This window comes from Molothrus aeneus, chromosome 1 (assembly GCF_037042795.1).
Source record: "Molothrus aeneus isolate 106 chromosome 1, BPBGC_Maene_1.0, whole genome shotgun sequence".
In the NCBI taxonomy this organism is placed as follows: domain Eukaryota; kingdom Metazoa; phylum Chordata; class Aves; order Passeriformes; family Icteridae; genus Molothrus; species Molothrus aeneus.
This window is the reverse complement of record NC_089646.1, coordinates 22046565-22062636: the sequence shown is the minus strand read 5'-3', so window position 1 is coordinate 22062636 and position 16072 is coordinate 22046565. Positions and strand designations below refer to the sequence as shown.

Here is a 16072-nt window from a genome sequence, read left to right as displayed (position 1 = left end):
TGGTTTAGTTGGACTTAAAGAACTTGGAAGTAATTTCCAACCTTAATGAGTCTATGATTCTGTGGTTCTGTACTGAGAGTCAGGACACATGAAGGCACTCTACAGGGCAGGTTTTTTCAAGCACGTGTAATTTTGGGCAAGAAGTTTACTGTTGCTGCTTCACTATAGTGCTGAGGCTGAAACTGTGCTGGGTTTGACATCTACTTAACCTGTCTGATAGCAGGTAGTGACATAAAATGCCCTGTGTTAGAGGATAGTATGTGAGAGACCTAAGACCACCAAACACTAAATATGATCATCATATCTATCTTCTTGTATTCTGCTCTTGGAAATACTCCCTGAAGGACTGGGGTTGTCTCTCTTATCTACTGGTATCTTCAGCAAAGAGACAAAAGTTGAAAAAAAAAAAACCTTCATTTTTTTTCCTAAAAATATTCTGGTCCCATATGATTAAGACTTCCCTTAAGAGTTGAAATTAAGACTTCCCTTAAGAGTTGAAATTACCACCAACTACAGTTCAGTCCAGAATATCAAGGGTCTTTTGTGAAGAGCTATTGGCTTCCTGTAGCTAACAGAGCCTCTCTCTGTTCTCTCAAAAGCAATAATTGCCCATCTCAGCAAATCAAATTTCCACACTGGCCTTTGCCAGCTACTGGGGAATGGTTCAGTGTAAGATGAGAGGAAATCAGACCACTCTTCAACATATGCCAGCCATAAGTCTGAGCAGCACATTTACCCACTTCTGCTCTAAAATTGAACCTGGTCACTCTAGAGTCTGGGAGAAAATTAGGCTAAATGTCATCTCCTATGAGACAAGGTCAGCCTGGTGACAACAGCTGTGACACAAACCTGCAGCACACATTTGCCTGCAAGGCAAATTTTCTGCCAATGCCCATAGCACTCTGTTGTCCATTTCCTTGGATCAGTAAGTTATCCTTCCTGCATGAACCTTCTCAACGTGAGGGACAACCTACTGGTGATGTCCGAGGGCAGTACAGAAAACAGAGATTTTTAACAAGAAGTTCATTAATTTGGAGAGCTAAAAATGTAATAACATCCTACAAAAAAAAAATAAAATGACCCCAGGGTCAATTAAAACAAGTTAATCATTATTATAGTTTATATAATAATCATTATTATAGTTTATATAGTTTATATTATAGTCAATTCATAAGATAGCCTTCATCTTGATGCTTAAGTTGGATAATTCTGGCAAAATCCTAATTTAGGGCTATTTACCCTGTGAACTGCTACAGTTCATCTCTAACCAGATGCAACCCTTTTGCCAATGTCAGTACAAGTCTTCTTGCAACCTGTTGGGTACATAGCGTGGCAAAGATACTAAAAAATGGTAAGACACAGATGTCAGCAATGCAAATAAAATCTGCTCTCATTTTTATCCCTTAAGATAGTTTGTCCCTTCTTTGAGAGGCATCAGCTGCTGAGCAGACACAAAAGAGATGAAAAACACATTAACCTATACTCATAATAATAAAGGGTGAAATAAGTAAAGCGAAAGAACAGCCCTGACAGTCATTAATGGCAGCAGTTCACTCTTCTCTGCAGCCACAGTGCAGAAAGCATCTGCTGACCATACACTGGCAGGGTTTGTTATTCGCCTCAGAGACACTGTGACCTTCCCAGGGGAGGAAAATAAGGATGCACATCCATCTGCTTTCTACATTGGATATCCAAGTAATCCATTTTCTGCAATTAAGAAAGGTGCTGGCCAGTAACATGCATGCAACAGTCAGGCACTGACCTTAAAATTAATACCTTCCTTCTCCTACATATTCCTATTTTAACACTCTTTAATCCACAGGAAAGGAGATTGCTGGTTTAATTCAAATCCTAGTAACATATCTCCTTCTTTCGTTGCAGCAGAAAGCTCCTAGAAGGCCAGCTAAGGCTCAAGCCAGCATTCTGTGAATGCTAGATAATGATGAGCTGCCAGATAATGATAAGCTGTTTAAAGGGCTACCCATTGTGGGGCCACCAGTTACAAAAATACATAACTAAGGCTGCACGATCAACAGCAAAAGGAAAAGAAAATACACCCTTGCCCGCTGACTTCTATGGCAGAAAGCAGCTTGTTATGAATGGGTTTCTATTAGTAAATAGAAGAGTCAAAATGGCACTTTGACCTGTGTAACTGCACTGAGAGAAAACATCTTCTAATTGACATGTACTTCAGCAATTGGCAGGGCCCTGCTGTGCTGAGCCCTGAGTTCAGCTCTTACTCAGCTCAGTAACAACGCCAGGGACCTGGCACCACCTCTTTGCAGAGTAGTTTCTGGCCTGCAGTCTCCTTAAAGCCAAATGTTCTGAAATTGTGAACAGTGCCCTCCCTTTGTAGGAGGATGGCTATCACATGTGCTCACATAGCTCAGAGCCGACATGCTGTGGTGACATTACATTATAACGCTGTTTCAGTTTCTGAAATCAGAGATTCCAAAATTAGGATAAGGCACAGCCGCTTCTAAGCCTTCTCCACAAAATGCCCATGTTTAAAGACTGTTGGCAGCACTCTTAACAAACAGAGACACACGTGTATGTGACAGGATCCTGCACGCAGGCGACTCGCTCCAACTGCCATCAGTGACTCACAGCAGGAGCCTTCAGCAGATGGCACAAGATATCAGCCCAGCTTCCCAGTTCAGAGGCCAAATGAGGGTTGTGTTTACTGCCCAGTAGCTATGAGAGAAGATGCCCCACAAAACACTGCAGGGTGTGGACAGAGAGCTCATGCCAACGCAACACCATCTGCTCTGGAAGCTGCCTTGGCATCTGCTTGGAAAACAGACTCTTGCCTTGACTTACCTTGGTGTTAGGGGAAATTATTTTTTATCAGCTGCCAGGCAAAGATGAGGCAGAGGAGAAAAGGTTACCTCTTCCTGCCCACTCTGTTGCTGTCTTTAAGACAGGTCTTGTAGCAGTGGCTAGTGTCTCTCAGTTGGGGCATACAAGTCATTTAAATGATAGTCATTTTGCCCCACTCCTGTGTTTCTGTTCCAGGGAAATGGAAGGAAACATTTTAAGGGACAATATGAAAATTCCTTGTAATCTACGCACTCTAATCTGCCACATCAGCTCATCAGCTTACCCTGAGTCTGAAGCTAAGGCGTAAGAATGTGATTTACAAGATTACTATAAACACAACACCTACATGGATACCAATCAGTCAGCAGGACATAAAGTTCTAAGGAAAATAGAAAACAATACAACCCTGATATCCTTATTGGCTCATTATTTTTGAATGACAGAACTTTCTCTGTAAGTGAAATTCACAGAGCTTGAGGCTGTGTCTAGAAACATAAACCTACTGTTTATAATACAGTGCCAGTTTGGTATCCATAGGGAACAACAGACATGTCTAGGCAAAGCTGCTTACAGAAGTCAAGATGAAGAAAGTAAAGATGTCAAGCTAAAGCCCACTGCATGGAAGCACTCCTTCAGAAGTACAGCAGCTTCTGTTTGCTTAGCTTAATTCCCCCTCAAAGGGATTTATTTAAATCCAAAAATATACTTTTATTTTTTAATAAGAGCGTCTACAAAGTGATTTGATGTTCTTTAATGTCATAGCAGTAATTAATTTCTCTTAGCCATACTCAGTCCTCGTACAGTCTGAGATTACAGAACACTTGGTGGCTACCAACCACTCTCTGGCTATGGATGCTGTATATTGTTGCAGCTCATGGAAAATAACTCATGAGGTGCCCAAAGTCAGACAAAACTTTTCTGCAAGTCCAAGCTATCCTCCTTCTGGAACAAGACAAAACTGCAGCAGAGCACTCAAGAGGTAACTTCTGATGGTCAACAGTTGCTTGACTTGCCACTTCAGCAGAACCACCCACCATCTCAGGGGTCCACATCCAGCGGAAATGTACTTTTTCATGTACAGTGAAATGTACTTTTTAGGCTCTGGAAGACTTCCACTTTCTGACATTTTTTCCCTGCAGGACTAGTTAAACCCACAGGATTTTTTATTTTTTTTTACGTCACAAAGAAAAGGGAGACAAGATAATTAAACCTGCAAAATCCTACATGAATCATGCTCTGGGATTCATTCTACTGTAGTATATTCAAAACCATGACCTAGGAATGACTCCTAATATGGAAAACTGTTACTTTTAATTTTCTTCTCCTTGGTAGCAGAATGTATGTAAAAAGTAAGCTAGTAATAACTAGTAATAACATACTTAAAAAATCTACTGTAAATGTACATTAAAAGTGCCAGCCTGCAGGATCATTAGGTCAGGCAAATGCACTATGTATGAGGCTGATTATCTTGCCCTGGTATCCTATAGAGGACACTGCATTTTCTAAACCCCAAAGGGCTTGCTTCCAAAATTCAAATAATGCTACAACAGGAAAGTGAGATATTTCTCAATGCCTATTGACTTAGTGTGACAGCATGACATACTGGAAAAAAAAAAGATGTCCAGAGTAACTGAAAACACATAGAAATTAAAAAGTTTCATCAATTCTTCATCAAGACACATTAATTCCAGTCAAAACCTAGAGGAAGCAATTTGACCAGTATACTCTGGGATCAGTTTGCTTCCATCCTGCCATTCTGTTCAACTACTACACTCTAATCTTCCCCTTCTTGTGGAAATTTCAGTTTATGACCTTTCATTGTACAGTGCAAGCACCTATAATTAGTCCCTAAGTGTAAGAAGTTGCCATTTGCTCTATTTTTTTTTTTTATTTACTCCACTGGTCAAAAGATAGTCAGTTTTCCAGCTGATTCTTCTCTGCACTGTAATGCTTCTCAGTTTTGCACTGTTGGCAAATTTCATTAATATACACATACCTTTTTTTTTACATAAGTCATTAATGAAAACATTTGATGAGAGCACTCAGAAGATCAACCTTGCAGGAACCCCCTGCTAAACTGTGTCAGACTCACAGACTCCTCGTCAGCTCTTCTTCAGTTAGTTTACTGCTATCACTAAAAAGTAGATTATGGCCTAGATTTGTAAGTAATTTGCCATGAGGCCAAGAGAGCTCTGTTGAGGGTGCAAGAGAGAGGAGATGTGACAACATTACAGGAACCCTTATTCAAAGTCTTCTCTCAAACAAGACTGGAATGATTTTTCTGATAACAACAGCTTCTCTAGTCTCTGGACGCAGGCAAAAAAGCTCTGCCAGAAACAGACATATATAATTCCTGCATTATTTATGATTTGCTCCTCTTCAGTTTTCATCAGCAGGTTGTGCAAGTTTCAGGTAGATGCAGGCAGAGCTCCCCACCACCCCAGGCTCCAGCCTCCCAGGGCTGAGTCTTCCTGCACTCCCATCCCATCCCATCCTCTGCCAGCCCAGCTGGCACTCCACTATTCAGGAGAAAATGTAATCCCAAACAGGAAAGCCTCTTTAGCATACATGCTTCCCTGGCAACTGAAACACCTTCCCCTTTGGCTACAAAGAGGTGAGTTACCAAAACCTGAAGAATAATAGGAAATTCTTTTCAGACAGTGAGTGCCCTAACTGGAAGATGATGGTTAGAAGCACCTTGCTATAAGACTGGAAACATAGCAGTCAGTTATTGAAATGACCTGCTCACTGTGAATTCACCACAAATTATTGTAGACTTGTGATCAGTTTGTACCTGTGGAGATAACAACGAAATGTTGGAATGCTACTTGGATAAGGTCTCATCAAACACAGGCACAAGTGTGCACAGACACACACTGCCCTTGGTCATGGGGCTGCACCTTAACAACTGCTCCAGCAGACCAGACTTGAAGGAGAAACTTTAACAGAAAAAGCAATCAAGGGTACTCAGACTCCTCTGATTTTTCAAGATATTAATATTTTTCTCCCCTATGGATCATTTTTCCTTAAAAAGGGCATTTAAAGAGTCCTTCAAATACACATCATGGCACACACTAGCCAAGGCTTTAAGCACAGCAAGGCAATGAAGAACAGTAATTTTCCTCCTTGTGCAGAAGCATTAAAATAGCTGTAAGCTACAATAACAGTCATCTTGCACACACTACTAGTCAATGTACACAACATAATGACTATTTTTGCAAGCTAACAGCTCTGCTTTGCTGTGCAGCATTAAAATGCATTTGCCCCAAACCCTCCATTGGCCAAACCACAATGGTGGCCCCTCTGCTGGGACCCCCAGAGAGCAGGAGGCCGTGCTGGGGTGCCCAGCTGGACAGGATGGCTGTGGGTCTTTGAAGAAAGCCCAGTGGGCATGGTCTGAGCTCTGCAGGGCCCAGCGGAAGGGCTCGGCACAGCTTGGGACACACAGCCACATGGCAGCCCTAACCCACAGGACAAGGCTGGCCAAAGCTCCTCTGTTAATGCCACAACAGAGTAAAAACAGCACCTAGCATTTGATATTCATGTCTCCATTCATGTTGTTCAATGCTATCATAGGAAAATGCTGCGAGGCTGAAGCAAAAAGCAGCAGTTTATGCTGTAAGCACTCTCACTGTAATTTTGTGCCCATAATGCACATTACACCACCACACTCAAGAATTTTAGACTTTAAGGACTGCCTATGAAATATAGTTCCTTCTATACTCATATTTAAACATGCCATCAAAATTTTCTGGTATTTATCTACCACACCTCTACCTGTGCAAGTTTTCTGACTGGATTATTTTTATGGCTTAATCTTTTTCAGAAAGCAATTTCCTAAGAACTTGTAGAAGTGTACATTGTTTTGGGGAAATACAAGCAGAAACATTTATTTCTACACACTCTGAAGAAGAAAACTGAAACATTCTATTGAGAAAATATCACTGAATAGATATCAGTTGTTTCTTCAGAGGGTGAAAAATCCAGCAATGTGAATTACTCAGCACTATAGCTGTTTTTTTGCCTTTCATCTCACTGACAGCATCAGTGACAGAATGACAACCAAAAAAGGGGGAGAAAGAGAGATAAAAGGACACACAGATATATTGCAACAACATTAGGTACACACAGGTTGAGTATTGATGTGCTATGAGCATTGGATGGTCTGGAATGACACAATCAGGAAAAGGCAATGCCAAGAAGGGTTTTTCTCTTTCTTATTAATTGATTATTCTCTTTGCTACCAGAAGGAATTTAGGCCAACACTCCTGCTTTCCTAGTAGAGATGAGATGTACAGTAAAGGAGGGTGTGGGGGGAAACACTGAAATAATTTGAGCATCTAGCTCCTTCTGTTTTTCTTAGGCATTGCACACTGCTGCTGGTTTAATAAGAATGTGTTAGGTGCTGCCTAACTGTGCCAAATTAACAAGAAGCCTCTCCTCTGCAGCAGCTAAATGCTGGCACCCTGCAAAAACATTTTTAATATCTTTCACCTTCACAATGGTCTAATGTATTAATAATTATGCAGAAATAAAACATAATGTAATGTCTTCTTATGATAAAAAGGTATGTTAAACTGAGGACTCTTCTCGCAGTAAAAATCCCTTTGCTATTAAAAAGTGCTATTTTTTATGGTATAAACATTACCACATTACTCCCTTCCCCTGCCCCCCTCTCCTCTTTGAAGCATCCCAGTAATGGCAGAAGATCCATACGTGTTTTACAGCACGGGAAGTTTTACTGGGAGGGAAGGAGAGGGGGAGGAGTGGCAAAAGTAGTTATCAACTCCACATTGCATATGAGCCAAGGCAGGATCCGCTTTCCAGACGCATTCCCGAACTGCTGCATGTACAGCTGCCTTCACACCGTGCCTCAAAGCTCCTGCTTCTCCCATTCTGCTGGTGGCACAACAGCAGCACCGATGATTTGTGTGTCGGGGCAGTCTTCTTGCCCAGAGAAATGCAAGGGGGAATGTGGATGAATTTTAAGATACACCTCTCTGGTAAGAAGGCCATGAGCAGAGGAGGCCATTTGCTCTATGAGCAGCTTTGCTCAAAGCCTGCAGCTGGCAGTGGATGGCAGATGGACATTTTCTTTCTGTCACTGTTTCTCCCACCAAAGCAGCAAGAGAGATGTTGCCAGGCCGCCTCTGTCTCTGCCTACAGCCCAAGATAAACTGCACAGAGATGGGTGAAGAGCAGCATGTTGAAGCAACTGATAGAAACCTGTCTCCTTTCTGAAATACTTCTTCAGCTTCTGCTTTGGAATATGCTGCATAGTGGAGTGCATATTTTGTGGTTTATCCATAAGTTGCACCCTTTCACTAGCTGTTTTTAAGTAAGTATCTAAGCAATCTGCACAATCCCTAAAATCCAGTATAATAATTATGTTACCAGTTATGGTAAAGAATTCCAACAGTAATCAAAGGTAATAAATCACCATCATGGAAATTTCTTATAGTTGCAATAAGATTTTCAAAACATTTGATGTAAAACCAAAGCAAACAGATACTGCCAGTCTTTTCAGAAATCGTTCAACAGACAAACAAAGCTCTCAAAAGAACTTACAGGTGCTCTGAAAAATACTGACTGGTCAGAGGAAACCAGATTAATTTTTAAACAGCTATTGAGCACTGAAATCAGCCTCACGCAGTGTCTGGTATTAAAGTGTACTCAGTAGCCTGCATTTTTCCAAAAATCTTTTGGTATCTGAACTTTTATGAAAATGTTCCCATGACTGTGGCCACCAGGCTCTTCTGACATTTGTCACAGCAGATGCTTCCCTACCTGCCAATCCCACACACTCAGGTGCAACAAAACAAGCAAAGACCTTACATCCCCTATGCTAGCATGCTTCCATAGGACTGCTGCCTCCAGAACCCCTGGAGCTGTGGAATAGAAGGGGCAGAGGAGCCCACCTGTACAGCCCAGCCACCCCTGGCCCCCTGCTCATGGTACAGGGCAGCATGGGAGGGAAACCCACCACTTGAACAGCAAGCCCTCTCCCTTGTAGTGCAGTCTTTGCAGCCCCTTTCACTCCCAATTCAGCTCAAGTATCAAGCTCAATGCAGCAATGATAGTTTTCTACTTCAGGCAGATTTGAGAATTCTGAGCAAGGCAGTGATAACCATCCCTGAAGGTATACCCTGACCCTGGCTCAGTATCTAAATCAAGGGGAAATAATCTCTGGGACCCTTGAGGCTCACAGCTGTTTTACCCAGAACATTTTCTGACCCTTCCTCTGAGAGGCCTGATCCTCCCATCACTTTCCCTTCAATTAAACATTACTTAGATATGAAGAGCTGCTGCTTTCAAACATTTCCTTGCTTGATTAAGGCTTGCTCATCAGGAACAATTCAGTGACAGTGATGGATTAACTTAACTAACTTGCATATATATATCTTAATGCAGACAAATGGGTTGTTTTTTCTCTTATTAATATCAGCTATTATCTTTATTTCTGCTTTGACTCATATTCTGAACCTCAGTCAAGCAAGACTTCTTGACTGCAGAGCAGAGCTGACTGAGAAATTAGTCTTTACAGTTTAATGGGACACGTATGTGTTTGCCTCAGTCTGATAATGTATGCAGACTATTATCTAGATAATAGTGGGAGAGCAGACTTCCTATTTGCAAATGACAGAAGGGAATAAACCAAAGGAAACTTGCATCTTCAGCTGTCCAGTGGATAAAGGACTGCTTTGCCCATTGCCATTTCCACTTTCACACTGCAGAGATTAACACATTTGTTTTGAAGTATTTCGATTATCTCAGATTTAGTAAAACAATTTGGGGGATTTCTTTTAATAAAATGTAAACTTTGAATAAAATTTTACCTAATATTTACCTGATAGGCAAATTTAGAGTTTCCATTTTGTACCATATATAATACATTTCTGAACACTCTAAGTAATCTATAGTAATTGATACAAAAATTATAGCTGACATCTACAAAATAAGTCCTAACAAATACAGAGTCCACAAGAAAAATCTCCCATGTTGCATGCAAAGAATAAAACACTTCTGCAAAGGCTGTGGGACATTTCACACAAGACAACAGCAACAAATTGCATCTTGTAGTCACTATGCCAACAAACACACAGAGAAAGAAACACACAACTTATGACTAGATATTTGGAAATATTATACAATAAATATTGCTATTCTCAAATTTACAAAGAAGCTCATAACATACCAAACTTGAGGTTTGGTACAATGAGAAAATGCTACCTACCAAAACAAAAATATTTTCTTCATTAAGTATCAAAAGTGAAGTATTCTTACTAGCAAAAAGAACTACTATGAATATATTTTTCATGGATACCATTTTGGTATAAACATTAAAGTACTAAATTTGGCTAAGGAGTGTATTTGCCTTGTTGAAAGCTGAAAGTTAGAAAACAAGAAACATGCTTGCCTCAGAATAGTAAAACAAATCACTTGAAAAATCAGTTATCCCTCCTTTCACAAAAATATGTGAGTTTTCATGAACATCAAAAGCCAAGCAAATTAAAAAAGAGAAACATAAAAAGAAATTCTTACTTTAACTTCCACTGTCTTCCCACCTTGCTCGATATGCCTCTCAAGATATTCAGAAGACAGCAGGTCACTGCAAGAAGACAAAAAGAAAGAACTGTAAGCCTCGTGCATGTGTTCTTGTACTACCTCTCAGCAAGCACTGATTAAACATTTACATTTGAAAAGGGCAAAACCTGCAAGATACTTTCCCTAAAATGTTCATAAAAATAATTGAAACAACTATGTCCAGTGGAGTTACACAGTGCATGGGATATACTGATTTCCATAGCAGAAGGTGAGACAAGGAAAACTGAGGGGAGTTTCTTCATGGAAGGTCCAAAACCAACCACTGACACTGCCTGTAATTCAAGAGACTCCTCTATTTGCTGCTAAAAGGAAACAGCACAGAAGTTAGGTGAACTTCAAAAAAAGCAAAAAAGCAGAAGGATGGGACATCAGTTGGAATCTGAGGGAAAACAGCAGCTGTGTTGGCAGGTTTCAAAGGACAAATGGCACAACAATGACATCACCTTGTAAGACCAAGATGGTGGGCTCAGGTGAACACTGCATGGGCAGGCAAAGCCATGGGCCCCAGGAGCTGCAGCCCAGGCAGGCTCGCAGTGCAGATGAACACATTCCCTGGGAGCCCTGCAGCTTCAGCAATGCCAGAGGAAAAGGCTCTGGGCAATAGCAATCCCAGCCTCCAAGTACACAAGGACTTGGAACAAACACCAAGGAGAAAAAACAATCAGACCTGAGGCAAACATATATAAATTAAATGCAGGCTGTATTTACTAAGCCATTCAAATGCTAAACCAGTCAAATTATCTTCCTCATAGTTATTTTCTAGTCAGGCAAACCACAGAATCACAGAATTGGTAAGATTGGAAGAGACCACATTATCTACATCATAAATTTCACTAACCAGATTCAAAGACTACAAAATTTTACTGAGATTAAATCAGTATAAAGTCCTGTTATTGTTCCACCTCAGTGACAATTAAGCTGGAAGAGATGACGAATTGGTAAAGAAAACCTGGCAAGAGGCAGGTTGGCCACTGGGGCAGGAGGCAGTGAGCACAAACCTGCTCAGCAGAAGAGGCAAAAATTTATTATTTCTCCTTCAAATAGCAAAACACCTGAGCATAGACAAGAGCTGACCTGATGAGGGAGGGCAGGAGCAGCAGAGCAGCCCCAGGGCAATGGCTACTCAGCTTTCCAGACCTTCATCCTGGCCAAGCAGGCAGCAGGACCATGGACAGTTTTGCTCACAGAGACATTGGTGACTACCCTGAGTGAGCCCCAGCAAGGACAAAGTTGGAAGTATGGATCCTCCAATATCATCCCTAAAAACTGCCAGCTTGATATTTGCATTAATTACCTAGGCACAAAACTCAGGAGCATTCCAATGAAATATGCTGATAACATTAAACTGGAAAGCACGGAAAAGAAAAAAGATTGAAAAAACTCCCATAGGAAAGACCTGGATGATCTTCAAGACTGGTTATTAGAAATAGGATCAAATTCAATTGTACAAACAGCAAATTTATGCACTTAAGGGCTGGAGGGAATTTCTATTAAATTTTTGGAAGGCCTGGTTTATAAGGAAGAGAGATATGACCACACTTGTTTCTGGCAAAATGATTTGGCAGATCAATAGAATTTCTTCCTGGAAAACACAGCTGTCATCCCAGAATACGTCAAAGATGTATTTCCAGTCAAACTGAGGTATGAGTAATATCACTGCCCAAAGGAGACCTCTTTTTAAATACTGCAGACAGGTACTGGACAGCTTTGCTTACAAAGTTCCAGTACTTGGAAATGCAGAGGGGCTCCTGAAGTCTATCAAAAAATGGAGTGTGAACAGACCTCAATTTACACACCACGATACAGGAGTAACTAATTGGACTATAGAAGATACTGGCAAAATCTCAAGGGCATAAGGACTGTCAATGAGCCAATGGAAATTGGATGTTAAAAAAAAATATTTTGTGTCTAAGTGTAAGGGACAGAGGCAACAAAATGAGGGATGCTAACAAATTTCTGAATGGGAGCATCCATGGGACAATTGAGGTGGGCTCTCCTCTGACTCAGTGAGTTCACAGCTGGTCACTGCTGAAAGCAGGAAGTCTCAGTGCCCCCTCAGGAGCAAGCCCTGAACCAGCCTTGTGTCAGCACAAACACTCATCAAAACACCCTCGGTGCCAGAGCTAACACTCATCAAAATACTCTTGGTGTCAGCACTGGCGCTCGTCAAGATACACTTGGGAGGGTTCCACAAAACCATGGTTTCACTGCATTAAGTAACTGAAATCCCTTGACAAGAGGTACAATCAGCCTTAGAGCAAAGGACGGAATGAGCAGCTCTCAATAAGGGTGAAAGAAAGAGTGAGTGACTCCCTTGGCTGCTGCAGAACCAGCGTGAACCCCTTTAATTCTGGCCAGCCCCAATATCTGTATGGATGCCTGGCACAGCCTGCAGATGACCCATTACTGAGGAGCACCTAAAAGAGATGCTGTTGGGTTACTGATTGCAATACTCTGACTCCTCTTAGAAGTGAATATTAAATATTTAGGATACTCATGCCCTGAGGGAAGCTCAAAGACTTCTATAAGGTCTTGTATGCATTTTCCAGATTCAGTAATTTAGACAGATATTCTCTTAAAATGTATTTAGTTTAGCTTGCTGAAGTTAGTGATATAGCTTCCCAGCCTTGACTACATTCTTTCAGCAGAAGTTTATGCTTCCATAACTTTAATAAAGATTCCTTTATAGCTTAGGGCTCTACCTTTACTCTTTGTTATTTCAGGGGGACTCAGTTAAACAGATGTCATCCTCCCTATTGGATGGACACAAAGGTTTTCATGCCAAGAAAGATGAAAGAGATTATAAAATGTAAGATAGTAAAGTAAGAATATAGTACAAAGACTAAGATCAAAGAGAATGGCTTAACTCTGACCTTAGAGTTGTATTTGGGGGGATGACAAGGAGAAACACAGGTTCTTCTCATGTGGGTCTAACAAAATTATTACTTTTTAAAAGACACTGCTGTTAATATTTTAATGTTCTGGAAGATCATATGTTATGTTCTCAAAAATCTGGAAATTGTGTCTGGCATGAGAAAACAAAGACATTGATCATTCTCTGCCTTGTACAACACAAGAATTAGAAGGTAACAAAAGAAGTCAGTGACCTCAAAACTAATCAAAAAGAGCCATTACAATGTTCAAGAAAGTGCAGGAAAGCATGAATGCTGGAGGTTTGTACAGGTTCAAAGCTGGGAATGGACAAGCTAGTGTATGTAACTGGGAGCTGCTAAACACACAAACACTGTACCTGACACAAAGTGTTGGAGTTCTGGAAAAGAGCTCTGGAGAAGCCTCATACATGCTTGCTCAGCTTTTCCACTTTTCCCTCACTATTGGCCCTGGGCTTCTGGGACAGGGCAGTTGGCCAAGCGTCCCTCTGACCTGGCCTGGGCTGCTCTGCCTGTACCTTGGAAGGTCCTGCTTCTCCTCAGGGTTAAACAGTGTCCCGTGGCATCCAGCTCCAGGGCTGCTGATGGTCACTCAGCTGCTCTTCTCCCACCCAACACCCCACTGATGGACATTCCCAGGCTGTTCAAGTTGTATTTACTTTCAAAGTAAGCCAAAAGAACAATTTCTAAACAGGCCCATCCATTTTTTTCCTCCTGTTCAGTCCTTACTTTGAGGACAAAAAAGCTGGAAACATTTGGGGAGCTGCTGGCATTCCCACTCCTTTCAAGGTATGTCACAAATGCCTTGATTCCTGAAATGAGCCTGTCTGGAAGGGAAACACCACGAGGCCACCTGCCTGCCCAGCTCTTGGGGACTGAGAACACAGCTTGCAAGCAGACCACAGATCTGAAATGTAGAGATATTTTTAAAGCCTATCCTCAGTAACATGGCAGGTATGTCTGAGAATATTTTATCAGTAGAAAAACCCATAAATGAAGCCATCATATGCTTTATTACTATGATTCACAGCACTGAAAATATCATAAAAACCACAACACTCTTGCAGATCCAGTAATGCAACCAATGCTATTAAAAACTAAGCTACAAACTAACCATTATACACAATCTTAAAAACTGAGGCCAGAAGTCACCTCCTGGGTGGAGTCATGTTTTGTCTCCAGTAACAGTACAGGCACAGAACTGCATCATTTTAATAGAAGGCCTTCCTTTACAACAAACAAAAATCTAGATTAAAATACTTGTGAAACATGATTAAAATTATTTAAGCAAGATAAGACAATAAGCATTAAAATAATATGCATTTCAACATAAATAAATGCACACTTTCCTATGCTATAATTTAGCTTGCCTGCTGATCTATCCTAGAAACCATCTTTGTCAGCTTAAGTGGTAGTTTTAGTATTAATTACAAATAAAACTGGCATGTTAAAAAAACAAAAAACAGATTGTGAAAAAAAAATCTTAGAAACACAAGGGATGAAAAAATTACAGAGAAAAACCACCATCACTATCATTGACAATATTGCAGAATGAGATTTTCAGAAATATTTGTTGAGGCATTGGTACAAAATTTTTGAAAAGGCATGGGAAAAAACTGCATATGTTAACACCTAAAAATAAAACATTTCACAGGGAAAAAAAGCACATGTGATCTGTTGCTTTTACAAGGAAAAACACTGCTACACTAATAATGGCAATTCTGTTGTCAGAGGTTTGTTATTTCAGTGTACACAAATTAAGTAGTGTCATCTTGTTCACAGCAGCAGCATTTTTGAAGCATTATCTAAAGTCCATATGAGCCCATCCCATACAGACTCAATTGCATAACGGCCAGAACAACAACAACAACAAAAAAAGAGCAAAATCCTCTTTGCTCTTTCAACCTTCCCAGTTACAACAGTACACAAGAGGCATAAGCTGGGTGAATTTTATTACAGAATAGGCCCCCAACTCAGGAAATTTTCCTTATCCAAGATTATGCATATATACAGGCACCTAAATTCTACCTTGAATCAACAGTTTACCAAAACGAATCCCATGGGATTGGGAACCCATGAAAACAGATTAGCTTTGGATATAGATGGGTTCCCCAGCAGAAAGAGGCTGCTCCAGGAAGAAACAAAGGTTAAAAAAACATGGTGGCAAGACAAAAGAGGACAGAGCAGGTCAAGTGTTTTAAGAAACAGAAAGAAAAAACAAGAGATTACAAAGCACTTCAAGTCAAAAGAAGGGGGGAAAAAAGGTGATTAAAGATGTTTTTAAAAGGAAGAGGTTTGCATTTGAATAAGAAATGGAGAAAAACCTGGGAATTATCCCTGTAAATTTAATATAAACTTTCAAATAGAGATGGAAAATGCCTATCACCAGCTTCTGAATAAAAATTAGCTCTCCAGATTTAAGAGACTGAAAAGCCTAGCAGTTACAGAAGAAAAAGAGCAGAAATTATAGGGTTCTCTTTAGAGGTCATAGGAAGAATTAAAAAGTTAAGAAAGGTAGAAATAAAGGGAGTTCATAAACATAGTACTATGATGTACCTTTGTTAGCATCAGTGTTACAAATAAAAGAAATTACTGGCTTCATGATAATCTGATATCATTGCTGTGTCTCCTCAAACACTGTAGAAATTCTTTATCATTTATTCACCCTCACTTGTCTCCACAACTCTCCATTATGTACACCTGAAATTTCAGTTTAATATGATGCCGGACAAGAACATCAAGTGAGAGATCTGAGG

The 16072-nt window shown here is 40.5% G+C and overlaps 1 protein-coding gene across 8 annotated transcripts in view; it reads right to left on the bottom strand.

Moving 5' to 3' along the window:
- The window catches only part of ADAM22 (ADAM metallopeptidase domain 22), a 115471-nt gene that overhangs the window by 62952 nt on the left and 36447 nt on the right, over positions 1-16072 (bottom strand). For all 8 annotated transcript variants that reach the window (XM_066552956.1, XM_066552966.1, XM_066552976.1 and 5 more), the window contains exon 3: positions 10363-10429. In XM_066552956.1, coding sequence (XP_066409053.1) covers positions 10363-10429 — 67 coding nt within the window. The remainder of the gene's footprint in view (positions 1-10362; positions 10430-16072) is intronic.